The sequence below is a fragment of the Vidua macroura genome, chromosome 5, assembly GCF_024509145.1.
Source record: "Vidua macroura isolate BioBank_ID:100142 chromosome 5, ASM2450914v1, whole genome shotgun sequence".
Taxonomy (NCBI): domain Eukaryota; kingdom Metazoa; phylum Chordata; class Aves; order Passeriformes; family Viduidae; genus Vidua; species Vidua macroura.
This window is the reverse complement of record NC_071575.1, coordinates 69,255,156-69,268,710: the sequence shown is the minus strand read 5'-3', so window position 1 is coordinate 69,268,710 and position 13,555 is coordinate 69,255,156. Positions and strand designations below refer to the sequence as shown.

Below are 13,555 nucleotides of genomic sequence, written 5' to 3'. Positions count from 1 at the left end.
GCTGTAAATCCTCTGGGCCCTGGCAAAAGCCAGACTTGCTAGCTCATTTTACTTAATTTGTGATGCTGGCAAGATTTGTGCTGCAGCCCAGGGCTCTTGACTCAACTCTCCTAAATCAGAGCATTGACACATTACAGTAGAGAAACACCAGCACAGAAAACCTGAAAATAAACTCCTTGAAAAGAGATATTTCAGAAAGATGCTGTCTTACTGAATTTTAAATAGCATTTAGTGGAAAGTTTCAAGTTTCTTGGTGCTTTCTTCGTTAAAGCCACCTGCTCATTAGGAAGTTGGGTTTTAGCCACTGTCCTCATAAATGTTTTTTACTACATATTTCATATGAGAATCTTGGGGCACTGGATAGCTTTCCTCAGAAACTCTGCTAGACAAAATGCCATGAGTTTTTGCAGGTGGGCAAACAGAAACTTGGGGTAAAGCAAAAGGAGGTTGTCTGTGTAGGAATGTTAACCAGCAGAGGTGTAATGATGTAATTACTCCAAATACAAATGTGCCAGGTTAATGCCTGTGTAGACATTCTTATTCGGGACTAAGAATCCTTTTTCCTGCTTGGATAATTCCATTTTGAAAGTGAGGAAGTGTATCAAAGAGGATAAAGTGCTTGGCTGTGGTTGTGGAGATCAGAGGTTCTCTTTTTAAATCTACTGTGGATTTGTTGGGAGATCTCAAGTGGATTTTCTCCTTTCTCTGCACCATAATGTCATATGTGGGTCTGAAGATTGTGTTGCATGTAAGGAAAAAAATAATTGTTATTAAACAAAAAAGCAGAACAATCATACAGGTGATATCCATACTGGTTTGGAATAATTGATGTCTACACTGTGTAGATTTCAGGTTTATTGTGTTTTCAAAAGCTGTTTTTTGATCTCAAAGCCCAAGTGCCCACTTGCTCTGAAGTGTGCTAGGTGAATTCCTCCTTCATTTTGGTTTCACTGCTGCAGGAAGCTGGCATATGCACTCCAGGATTGTCCCATGATGCAAGCAAAACAACAGTAAGGGAGATAATGGGAAAATGCATTTCAAAGGCATGTTCCTGATCTGAACCAACACACACACACGAAGTGGGACGTTCCCATAAAGTCATAATAGATAATGTCCACCTGCAGCAGCTCTTAAGATGGTATCAGAGACAGAATCTGGCAGGTTGAATGGGGCTTAGTCGTCTGCTTTAACCTTCAGACTGTGCTGTTTCAGGAAGAATAAACTAGGTTTAGGAAGATGTTTTCCTAGTAGTTAATCTGCAGTCAAACTTGTGTGATATATAGGCAAGAAAGACAGTTCTGGTTAATTTTACTTTGGCACTTTGCTTTGACACTGTATTACAGCAAAAAATGTTTCAACCACTTTCCCTTCATTTAAAAATGAATGAAGAAGTTATTAGGGTGGTTTTGGGTAGAACTGACACTTTGGGCCTGCTCTGCCATTGGTGAGCTCTACCCTCTTCTCCCTTGCTCATGGGTTCAGAGTTACACTGCAGTGAGGGCACCTGCCAGTTCCAGTGGTGGCTGATGTGACACAGGAGGTGCCACATGTTCCTCCAGACAGACCAGTAAGAAGCCCTTAGGTGGCCAGTTGTCTCTTCTGGGCTGAGCTGCACATGAATATTTGCTCTGGTGCTTGTTTGTTTCTGTAAAAAACATTTCAATTATCCTAATGCTTTTCTAAATGTTCTCTGTTGCAGAAGAGGAAGAGGAGCAGGTTCCTACCGATGGAGGTACATCTGCAGAGGCCATGCAGGTCCCACTGGAAGAAGAAGGAGATATGGAAGAGGATGAGGCAATTAATGATGAGAACTACTTGAGCAAGAGACCATTAGAAAGTCCAGATGCTGAGGAATTCCCACCTGTGAAAAGGCCAAAACTGTCTGTTTCCAAAGGCGACAGCTTGGATGGAACTGTGGAACCACGTGAGCCTCTTAGCTCAATAAATACACAAAAAGTACCACCAATGCTTTCTCCAGTTCATGTTCAGGACAGTACAGACTTAGCCCCCCCTTCGCCAGAACCACCGATGTTGGCTCCCATTGCAAAATCCCAAGTGCCGACCCCCAAAACTTTAGAGGCAAAGCCGTTCGTACCCAAAACAAAGTCAAAAACAAGTTCTCCAGGACAAAAGACAAAATCACCGAAAACTACACCTTCACCAGTGGTAGCTGGGAGTCCCATTCGTTCACCAAAAACTGGATCCAAAGAAAAAAAGTCACCAGGACGCGCCAAGAGCCCAAAAAGTCCCAAAAGTCCAAAGGTTCCTGCTCATGTTCCGCAACCACCTGTGAAGCCTGAAACACCGAGTAGAACCCCTCTGGCTGCATTGAGTGAGAAGATAGGAAAGGAAAATATCCAAGTGAAACAGGGACAGACACCACCTGAGCCTGCCCCCAAGCCAAATATGGACAACCAGGTGAAGAAAGTCCCAGTCATGGACAAGACCATTGATGATTCAATCGATGCTGTGATAGCTCGTGCGTGTGCAGAACGAGAGCCAGATCCCTTCGAGTTTTCCTCTGGGTCCGAATCAGAAGGGGAAATTTTTACCAGTCCTAAAAGACTTTCTATTTCAGAGTCTACAACTCCTAAACCTTCTGTTCCTGCCAATAATGCAAATAAGGCGGGAGCAACTCCAATACCTGTCTCAGGTGGGACTTCAAGTTCAGACATTTCATGGACAATGGATGACTCAATTGATGAGGTCATTCGGAAGGCAAACATGGGGACACCGTCTAATCCACCTACCAACTTCACTTATTTCTCCTCTCCTTCTGCTTCACCTCCAACTCCAGAGCCTCTTCTCAAAGTCTATGAGGAGAAAACCAAGTTGGCTTCATCGACAGAAGTGAAAAAGAAATTGAAAAAAGAGCTGAAAACTAAAATGAAGAAGAAGGAGAAACAAAAAGAAAAAGATAAAGAGAAGAACAAGGAGAAAAATAAGGACAAGGAAAAGAACAAGGAGAAAGATAAAGACAAGGAAGGAAACAAGGAAGCAAAGTTTCAGTGGAAGGAACTACTCAAAGAGGATGATCCTGATCCGTATAAATTCAAACTAAAGGACTTTGAGGATGCTGACACAAAAGTGAAGTTGAAAGATGGCAATACCAAAAAAGAGAGAGAAAAACATAAAGATAAAAAGAAAGAGAAGGAGAAAGGCAAAAAGGACAAGGATAAAAAAGACAAAGAGAAACTCAAAGATAAGGGTAAGGAAGATAAGATAAAGGTGCCATCAGCACCTCTTGTGTTACCTCCCAAAGAAATGTCTATGCCCTTGTTCAGCACACCATCTGCCATGAGGCTGCCCAGTATGTTACCTTCCTTGTCTCCCATGCTACCTGAAAAACTATTTGAGGACAAAGAGAAACCAAAAGAGAAGAAGAAGGATAAAAAAGAGAAGAAGAAAAAGAAAGAAAGGGAGAAGGACAAAGAAAAGGAAAAGAAAGAGAAGGAAAAGGAGAGGAAAGAAAGAGAAAAGAAAGAGAAAGAAAAGGAGAAACACAAACATGAAAAGGTAAGCTGGTTGGATGAGTGGAAATGGCACACTTGCTTGAAGAATCCACATGGATTCCTGTGTTTGCTGCTGAGCATTGTCTAAGAGCTTTGAGGAGAAGTGTGGCTACAGGTTTGGTGTTTCTTAATAATAACAGCTCCAAGGAAGGTGTTCACCAAGAGCTTCAGAGATTGTCCCACATCTTTGGAAAACAAAACAGTGGAATTCTAGTTCTGTGAATTTGAAATGTGAGATTGTCCTGGCTTTTCTCAACCTTCTTTTCGCTTGAAAAAGCTGAGGCTCAGATGCAACAATAACACACACAGCAAAGGGATACAGTGTTGTGATGCAGAAAGTTTGTTCTGTAGGTTTCTACTAGAAGGACAGCAGCCCTACACCTTTGATATAAACTTTAAATTTTGTTTCAAAGCTGTTTCAAAGTTTGTAGAAGCCTGGAAATTCCCAGGTGGACAGAAATGAGAAGCAGACTGCCTTCAAATAAATGTTATCTCGCATGCTCAAAAGAGTTGCTGAGTCTTCTCTTAGCAAATCTGCCCCCTTGTTGCTCCAATTTGTTTGAAGTAAGAAAATTATTATCAAATTATGGTCTCAGTGTTCAAATGTCACCTTTCGTTTCGAGTCTTATGCTTGAGAGACAGAAGGGGAGAGCTAATTTTCAAGGGGTTTGAGCTCCTTCCATTCCTGTACCTCTTACTGATTTACATCAGCCAAAGATAATTTCTTCTTTCCAATATCACCTAATCTTGAGAATATATTTAATATTTAAGAAATGAAACCAGCATATTTGCATGTTATCAGATTTGAAATCCCATTAGAAGTAGCTCCCCTAATTCAGGATTTGCTCTAATTTTTTTGTCACTTCACCTTATAATACACATTAAATTGTTAATATTGAAAAGAAAGAAGAAAAGAAGGAAGATTGTCTTCCTGTGTGATAACCTTGGATTCAAGAGTTCCTAAATCTCTATCCTTAGCCTTAGGAAGCGCTGTGTGAGTTCCAGTTTTACCAAGATGCTCTTTACATCCTGCTTTGAGTGCAATGCTCAGTTTGTACGAGCTCAGATGTGGGACATTCCTCACTCTCCTTTTGTTGCCACTCTTATGTTACCTGCTGGACTTGCAACAAAGTGCTGATTTCAAAACTTTATATGTTTTTTTTAAGTTTACAAATGGTTTTTCCATGCAGAATCTGGGTGATATGGAGAGCTAACATTTGTCTGCTGTGGATGAGTTGGTGATCAACAGGGTGGTGACCCAGTTGTCCATGATAATTTCATGTCTGGTTTTAGACACAGATTCTGCCTTTTAAACACAGATTCCCCATTTTATCTGTCTGCCCCTTGTGCCTGAGCAATTTTGGCAGTATTTTGTTGAGAATTTCTGCTGAGATTTCTTTTTTAAGTTAAATATGGGTGTATCTAAAATAGAGGCAATGAGTTGCTTGTTTTCCATATTTTCAGTTTTGCATTTCTTCTGCAGTTGTCTGTGTCAACTTTGCTTTTACAGTGATAAATGGACACATAAACAAATACAAACAGTAAAGCTTCAGTATAGACTCACCATATATACATATATATATATATATGTATATATCTGTGTATATGTTAGGAAAAGGAGTTCAACACTAATAAAAACTTTGACAAATTAAATTGACAAAGCTGCCCATTACCTTGGCAAAAAGTCCCTGTCAAAAGATAAACTTTAAAGCTAGAATGCATGAAAGAGTACCCAGATAGAATTAAAATTTAAACTGATTCTTGAGAGATAAGCTTTTTTTAAATCCACCTCTTTGCTGCAAGTCAGGATTTTAAAAATAAATTTCCCCTTTAAATCTCTTGAGCGATTTTCATTTTTTGCAAGGCCGCACTGCTGGTGTCCTGGAAAAATGGAGAGTTAGAGCTTTATCAGTTGGTGCCCTGAGGTATGTGGCAAAGAAGCTAAATCCTTGAAGATTAGCAAAAAAAATGCAGCACATGGCAATAAGGGGCTTATATGACTACTAGTATTAGTTCAGGTGAAAGAAGTATTGCTTATACATAAAACTGGACAAATCCACTGACAATGTATTTTTAGTTAGCTACAAAGGAGTCTTATATTGCTGGACTTTACCTCTTTGGTGATTTGGGAAGCTTAGTAATCCACTGTAAATGCTCTTCTGCTGGCCCCAATTCCCAGTATTACTCCAGAATGCTGCTCTTTCGTTTTAACCCCTAAAAGTACATGTTTCCTTAATTTAGCTTTTAGATCACACAATGACTTATTTAGCCAGAAGTTGTGCTGCAAGAGCAAATGATCAAGTTACGGCTTGGACATTTAATCTGCCACAGCGCGTCCGCCTCGGAGGTGTGAGCACAACCTGGGAGATGAGTTTCTGGGCTCGCTGCAGTTTCAGCTCCTGATGGCCAGGAGAAAATATCACAGTCCCATTTCCAATGTTGCTGTAGTTAAACAAAAACTGACTCAGCTGCAGTATTCCCATTTTTGAGCCTTGTTGTAGTTATTACCTTTGTGCACATCCCATCCTGTTGGGTAATTGAGGCTTTTTATCAAGCTTTTCCTGGAATTTTGCCCCAGGCTGCTGAAAGGTACAGGGCAGCAGACAGAACACTGCATAAATGGCAGAAAACAGAAGCTGAAGGCTTCGTGCTGGGAGTGTTTGGTGGTGGCACCAAGGAGGAGAAGCTTTGTCTCAGGGCTTTGCCTGCAGCTCCGTGCCCTGCAGTGGTGTTGGGTGCTGCCCACAGAGCCAGAAAAGCAGATCTGGGGCATTGCCTTGCGAGCTTCACCAAATGAAAAGCAAACACTTGGAGCAGTTACACCCCATTTGTACTCCAGAGATTACCAGGCATGCTGTAGGAGTGACTGAGCAGCTCAGGGAGCAGCTGCTGACCCAGTTTCAGCTAACCTTAATAAGCTGAGCTGGAAACTAAAGTAGTTGAGGAACTGCTTCATGAGAAATGGAGCCATCCTTACATCAGGGCAGCACTTGCCAGAGCTGTCCCAAAGTAAGCTGCCCTTGCTCCTGTATCAAAATCCTGTCATAACGTAGATGAAGACACAGCTCTGCAGGATGTAACTCTGTATGCTCCTTAGTTTTCTCCCTGGTCTAATGATGTAAACCCTACACACAAACCCACATTGTAGAAAGATGCTTCTTGTCCTCTTGTATCAAAGGATAAAATTTAGCATTCGGGTGGAGCCCTGTTTTCCTCTCCTAGCAGACTGTGATGTTGGTATCCGATCATAAAGAAATGGTTTATGTGCTTTTCTTCTGCCCCGTGAGCCCACACCACCATTGTTTAGAATGGACCAAGGACTTTTATAAATGGTGTGGGTATCTCTCTCTGCTGTGTGCTGGAAGCTGCAGCAGCAGTGCCTGTCCTGAGACATTTTGTATTCAAAACAGGCACTAAAGAAGGAGGAGAAACCTGCAGGAAAAGAGGCAAGATAGGCTGTGCAAAGCCATAGTCCTGAGCCTCCAATTCCAGGGTTCAGTTTCAGTCTCTAAGCAGTGGGTGATGTTACAGGTTAAGATGCTGGGAAAACAGAGAAGACTCACCTATGGAAGATGGCAGTGAAATTGTTGCAGGCATTAGAAGCTTCAGAGGAAAAAAGCACTTGCAACACTCCAGGGGAATGATGTAACAAAAAATGGTTCTACATAAACATAGAGTGCAGAGAGGCCTGTGAAATCAGCTAATCCATATCCATGGAGAGCTGTATTGCAAAGCACAGTTCACTGTGTTAGAGCAGGAACACCACTCAGAGTGCTCTCTTTCTCTCTCTGGCCTAGACATCTCCTGGAGAGCAGCTCCAATTCTTTTGCCAAAATGCGTGGCACAAGATTTTGTTATTACCTTTCTCAAAATAAGTCCCACTTGAGCCCTCCCACTCTGGCCTGCTCTCTCCCACACTGCATTCTGTGCTTTGCATTGATTGTTTGCCCTCCCTTTTTCTGTGAAAGCTTTATGAAACTGGAGATTTGATCAGGTTTCCATTTAATGTATGCATATTAGTTTTGTCTCTTAAGTTTCTGGAGCAGATTCAGCCAAGTGGTTGTTTTATTAAATATGGTGACACACATGCTCAAAATGAGATCAGTCTCCATCTCTCTTCTTATATGTATCTCTCTCTCTATATATAACGTATATGTACTTGTCATATATGAATATAAGTTGAGTAATGAATGCCTGGAGAATCATTAGAGTGTCAGCTGTAGCATCTGTGGTCATTCTGTACAGGTTTTGCAAACCAGTAGCTCAATGGGAGTTGGTAATTTTGGCATATACTGGTTCCATAAGTTCAAGGGCATATTCAAGTGGTCTAAACTCCGCCAGATACCAAGACTGGAATCCTAGGCCACTTGAAAAATAGTCATTAAAAACCTCAGCCTAATTGCAGTAAAATGCAATGGCTGTTAAGCCTGTGTGGATAAGAACTTTCATAAAGTATTCAGTGTTGGTGATTTCAGCTTGGAGTTTATTTGCTTCCTTTGTCTCTCCTTTTGATGCAAGAGAATCATGGTACCTTTATGTGATGAACCTGGGAAATAATTTAATTTCAATCTCAGAAAAACGTGCAAACACCAATGGGTGCCTGACAAGTTTGAGAACTAAGATCAAAGCATTTCATGTCATTGTTTAGAAACAAACTGGGAAGTTTTGTGTCTAGAAAAGTACTTAATCAGGAAGATTTGCTAATAAATTGTATCAGGAGGTACAAATGCAGCAAAATTTCAAGTTGATTTTTTTAGCTTAGAGTTTGTATTTGTGAATTGCTACAGCTGGGACTCCCTGCAGACTGAGACCCATCCATGCTGGGGGACGAAGTGTGAGAGAGCAGTGATTAGTCTGTCGTAGTTTTGTCTCATTAAGTTGATATACTCTGGTTAACTCCATCAGTGCTTTCATGTAATTAATATATTTTGGGAGTCTGCTTGCAGTCTTTGATTGATGATTGTGTTCCCCTGTACAGATAAAAGTGGAACCAGTTGTTCCAGCTCCATCACCGGTTATTCCTCGGCTGACTTTAAGAGTGGGCGCAGGCCAAGACAAGATGTAAGTACAAATAAATCCACCTGTGAGGTGTATGCTTACCACAGTCCATCCTCTGGCACTTGTGGAAGCTCTTCTTTTCAGTGGGAAAAGCTTAAAAATTAGTGACAAATTACATTTATACGGCAAAGTGAGACCCATCACCTTCCATCCATCCTCCTGTGTGTCCCATTCCATGTCTTTCTAGGGCATGGATTACAGGACTCCATCTAGGCTGGTATGATGCCTCCAGTGACATTTAGTGAGGTTTCTGTAATGGATGCTTATCCCGAGTGTAACCTACAGCTAAGTTTCACAACACTCCCCAGCTAACAGTTGTTTTATGCTTTAAAACATAACAGTTGGAATTCCTTTATACACGTCTGTTTTATTATAACTGTTGATGATTATTCATGAGTGTACCTAACGCATTTCAAGTGCTGCTTCATTAGCTCCCTAATTATTGGGTGCTGTTGTACAAATAATACTTACTTTGTACTGGATGAGCATAAATAGGGTGATCCCTATCCTGAGATCATCCAGCATAAACAGGAGGCCGGAGAGGCTGGGGAAACCATGCGTCACCAGGCTCCTTAGGCTGCTCCTGTGTTGTATGTGAAGGGTTTCTTTTAATCAGGTTTCTCGTGTTGATTTCATGGCACAAAGCACACTTTCATGTCCAATGGTAAACATGAGCATCACACAGATCTTTCATTTCCATTCCTCACATTAAGTAGTGCTAATGCAGTTGTTTCTCTTAATGAGCCATTATGAACTAAACCCCCTAATCACTAATTTTTCTGTGCTAGAAGTTAAATGGGATTTTGATGATTATTTTCTTTTTCTCTGCTGTCCTACTTCTTCCCAGTAGGTAAACCTGGCTTTTACTGGTTTGAAGCTGCTAAGGGACTTCAGTCATTCCTTGGTTTCTAAGGGACACCCTCACCCCAATTATTAACCATTTTTGCTTTCTTCCTTTCACAGTATTTGAGTGTGATCTAAAATTTCTGTGCCTCAGGTTGCTGTACAGAGTTCCAGCTCTTCCAGAATACTTGTCTGTCCTGCTGAGCATGATTTGAATGTGCATGGCTGGACATGCTGTCCCTTGAAAGCCCACAGATCCATTTTCCTCCTTGAGGAGACATGGTTACTTTTAAATTCTGCTTTTTCAAGGACTGTAGTGTGTTTATATGGGGGAAATGAACTCATATTTTCAACTTCTGAATTAAAGTTCTGAAGCTATATTTTAGCACCAGTTATCTTCCAGCCTTACCTCACCTCAGTGTTTTTTGACACACATTTTGAAGGGGGACTTCAGACTCCGTCTGTTTGTTACAAATCATGGGGGTGCATCATTGTCATCCCTGCCAGCCCTTAGTGGGTCTGACATCTTGTTTCATGGGCTTTTGGGAAACTCACTTTTATTCCAGATTAATTTTTGCATCTTTACTGGCACCTTGGCCCCCATCTGAGGATCTCATAACAGGCAGAAAGAAATGCCTTTTAATGTGTTATAGTAAGGAAAAGTTAAACTTATGTTTCATCTGTGTTGGTAATGAGGTTCTAAATATCTGGCAATTGTCATATAAAAATGTTGTGTTTCAATTAGTCTGTCTCTGGTGCTAACTGGGATTGTTTGAGGATACCATGACTCTCCATAGAAAGGTGCAAGGAAAATTTTTAGGGATTCTTAGAATTTGATATGAGTAGAAACTAGATAGAGAAATCAATTATTTCAATTTCTCAGTTAGAGAGAAGAGCTGTTTGGAGGCTTTTGGAAGTACTCAAGTACCTGTTCAGCTGGAAGTTAATTTGTTTGGGGGAGCTTCATATAGAACATCTTTAATAGAAGCACTTACAGATCTTCATGGGGCCACAGGGCTTTTAGGGGTCTGAAGCAAAAGTGTCAGATTGATGGTGCATGGAATGGAGATTCACATCACACCATAAACTCAGCACAAGTTGGCTGAATAACACAGCAGTAGTGAACAAAATGCCTTTGCAGTGCAGTGAGCAGTTGGGGCTCTTCAACCTGGAGAAGTGAAGGCTGTGGAGAGACCTTAGAGCCCCTTCCAGTGCCTAGGGGGCTCCAAAAAAGCTGCAGAGGGACTTTCCACAAAGGCATGGAGTGAAGGATAGGGGGGAATGGCTTCAAACTGACAGAGGGCAGAGTTAGCTGGGATATGAGGAGGAAATTCTTCCTGTGAGGATGGGGAGACCCTGGCACAGGTTGCCCAGAGGACCTGTGGCTGCCCCATCCCTTTGGAAGTGTCCAAAGCCAGACTGGACAGGACTTGGAGCATCCTGGGATAGTGGAAGATGTCCCTGCCCATGGCAGGGGGTTGGAACTGGATGATCTTTAAGGTCCCTTCCAACCCAAATCATTCTATGATTTTATAATTTTACTTAACTCCTTTGCTTGGACCACTGTACAAAGGAGTGACAGCAGCAGCAGGAAAGTCTTTTCTCTTGTGTTTGTGAATAAAAGTACATATTTTATCCCAGATTCAAAGTAATACTTGCATTCAGGCTTGTCTGGAGTGCAAATGTTCCTACAACATGCATCAGCTCAAAAGAAGTGGCTATTAATAACATTGGGTTAATAGACATGAAAATGTATTATTGCTGAAGGATGGACAAACCAATATTGGAAAAACTGCTCTACTTAAGAGTTTTTTTGCAAGTGTTTTAACTGCACAGTAAAACAAGAAGAAAGTAGATTATTATCAAAGCATTTCCATCTTAGTTGTAAACAATTACAGCAATACTTGCATGGATGCCACATTAGAAGAAATTTAGTGGATTCCATTCTAATGCAATTAGAGCTAATTTTGTTCTTTAAATGAATAAAAGGTCAGCTAGTAAATCTAGTTTATCTCAAGTCCAGGCTTCAATAAATTGTTTTATTTAATTTGTTGTAAAAGATCTTATCCTTAATGGGCCTTGCTCTTATTGGTTTGCTTGGGTTCTAAAATATTTATGACCACTTTTTTAGATATGATTTGAATGATATGTTGGAAGGGTTTTTCACTTTTTTTTTTCCATTCCAGTGTTATCAAGGTAGATTGCTAACTGAGTTAGTATAGGAAGGAACCACTGATGCTATCGTTTTTCAAAACAAAACAAGCAACAAAAAACTCAGACTTTTAAATTTTAAATGAACTGCAAATGATGAGTAGGGTTTAATACTTTTATTCAATTACATCATGGCTTCTTTTTGTCTTGTTATTTTTCCTAAGCACTATCATTTTTCATACACATAAGTTTTTTTAAATCATATCTATTGATAAGGTGTTGACATTCCAGCTGCTACTACAGCTGACATAAACTTCAGCAAAAGTACATGCTGTAATGTTTGATACTTCCGATAAATTTATTCTACATTTTTAAATACAGCTTTTAAGGAAAAACACATGGCTGCTGACACTAATGCCAGACCACAAAGCACAGTACTACTCACTGAGTGCTGTTTCAGTGTTTCTGTGCCCTGGAAGCAGGATATATGTTTTTTTGTGAAATCAGGTCTCCAAATTTACCTTAAATTTCAGACTTCTACGCTAGACCTGTATCATAACTCTGCCATCAGCAGGGAACCTGGAAAGCAGACAGGAAGAAGGGGAAAGACAGGCATTTTAACAATGTTTAACTGGTAAACCTGACCTGCTGCTCTAATGAAATTGCCCCTTGTCTTCTGTATTTTTTAAGTGAGTAGATACGTGACTTTCTCCAAAAACAAATCACACACATGCTCAGATATGTATGTGTGTGTGCCTATAAAAATGTATATTAAATAACCTTTGAATTGTAAGATAAAATCCTAAAAGGTTTAAGTGATGAAAAAATTTTCTTACCCAGATACTTAATTGGCCCCACTAAAAATCTTTATTACTTGGTAGGATATTACCAGTCCAAGGCCAACTTATTTTTGTGTGGAGGCTCCTTCAGCTGCACAATACCCTCATGACAAAAGCCATGAGCAGAACCAGCTGACATCCTGTGTAGAGGATCTCAAAACCAAGGATTAAGATAGAGAAATTATCCTGTGATCATAGATGTGACCTCTCTGCTTTGTAACATCAGTGTCCCAGAAGAATATTTTTGGGACTAGGAGAACAGGAGAACCTAGTTTATTACACCAAGTTTCTTGATTATCCAAGAACTTCTACAGCCCCCACAGGGAAAAATTTTTTTCCCAATATCCAATCTAAGCCTTCCCTCTTTCAGTTCTATTTGCTCAAGAATTTGTTATTTTAAGTGCAACACAAAGTTGCCATAAATCAGTTCTTCACTCACACTTTTTGAAATCCCACAGAAGTATGCAATCTCACCTGTAGCATGCAGAGTGCCACCAAGTGTATGTCCACCAAAAAGAGATGCCTTAATGAGGGATCTTCTATCTACACCAAGCTTAATTTACAAAAGAGTTGAGTTGCAAACTCTCCAGAGATTGAATTTTCTTGGGAAAACTGCACGCATACGTACACAATCAGACTTTAAAAGGTCATGGCACCAAGAAAGGAAAGAAGAAAGAAGGTTTTAACAAATACATCCATATGCTTCTTATTGACCTGGCTGAAGAAAGAAATTAGGCAAGGACTGTGTTGGTGCTCCCCAAAGTTCACTGAGTTGCTCCTGTAACATGAATATATGTTCTTTTAAAACTGCTCAAGCTCTATGTGAGTTGTGGGGAAAAAAAGCTGGATATCCAAGACTTTGCTGCTAGTTTGAGTTAAACTAGAATCCTGCCCTATGCAGCTTCTAAGAATGCAGCTGATTGTTACAGAATCATCTTTAGTGTATATTCACGAAGTTCCGTTTTTAATAGGGGTGTTCTCATACAGATAAATCAGAGGGTGTGAAGAAACTTTTGAACTTCGGGTGCTATTTAGTGGTGCACTAGTCAGACTTTGATAATTTACATTATTGTCTTCATAGTGTTTGCCCACAAAAGTTGAATGATGGGGTTCATTAAGCTGTACAGGCATATCCAAATTGTTTGCCTCCAG

At 40.4% G+C, this 13,555-nt stretch overlaps 1 protein-coding gene and 1 long non-coding RNA gene across 3 annotated transcripts in view; one reads left to right on the top strand and one right to left on the bottom strand.

Annotated features, from left to right (window-relative positions):
- TAF3 (TATA-box binding protein associated factor 3) overlaps positions 1–13,555 on the top strand; it is a 113,649-nt gene that overhangs the window by 84,459 nt on the left and 15,635 nt on the right. Inside the window, exons 3-4 of the mRNA XM_053978028.1 lie at positions 1,700–3,516; positions 8,491–8,573. Of these exons, the coding sequence (XP_053834003.1) occupies positions 1,700–3,516; positions 8,491–8,573 (1,900 nt within the window). The remainder of the gene's footprint in view (positions 1–1,699; positions 3,517–8,490; positions 8,574–13,555) is intronic.
- LOC128807558 (uncharacterized) lies at positions 1,397–7,115 on the bottom strand. 2 transcript variants are annotated; one of them, XR_008437192.1, is made up of 4 exons: positions 7,076–7,115; positions 5,626–5,726; positions 1,725–1,761; positions 1,397–1,645 (listed from the first exon to the last, which is right to left on the bottom strand). It is a non-coding gene; the product is annotated as an uncharacterized LOC128807558 (long non-coding RNA). The 2 variants fall into 2 exon arrangements; XR_008437193.1 differs by lacking the exons at positions 1,397–1,645; positions 1,725–1,761 and adding an exon at positions 5,304–5,393.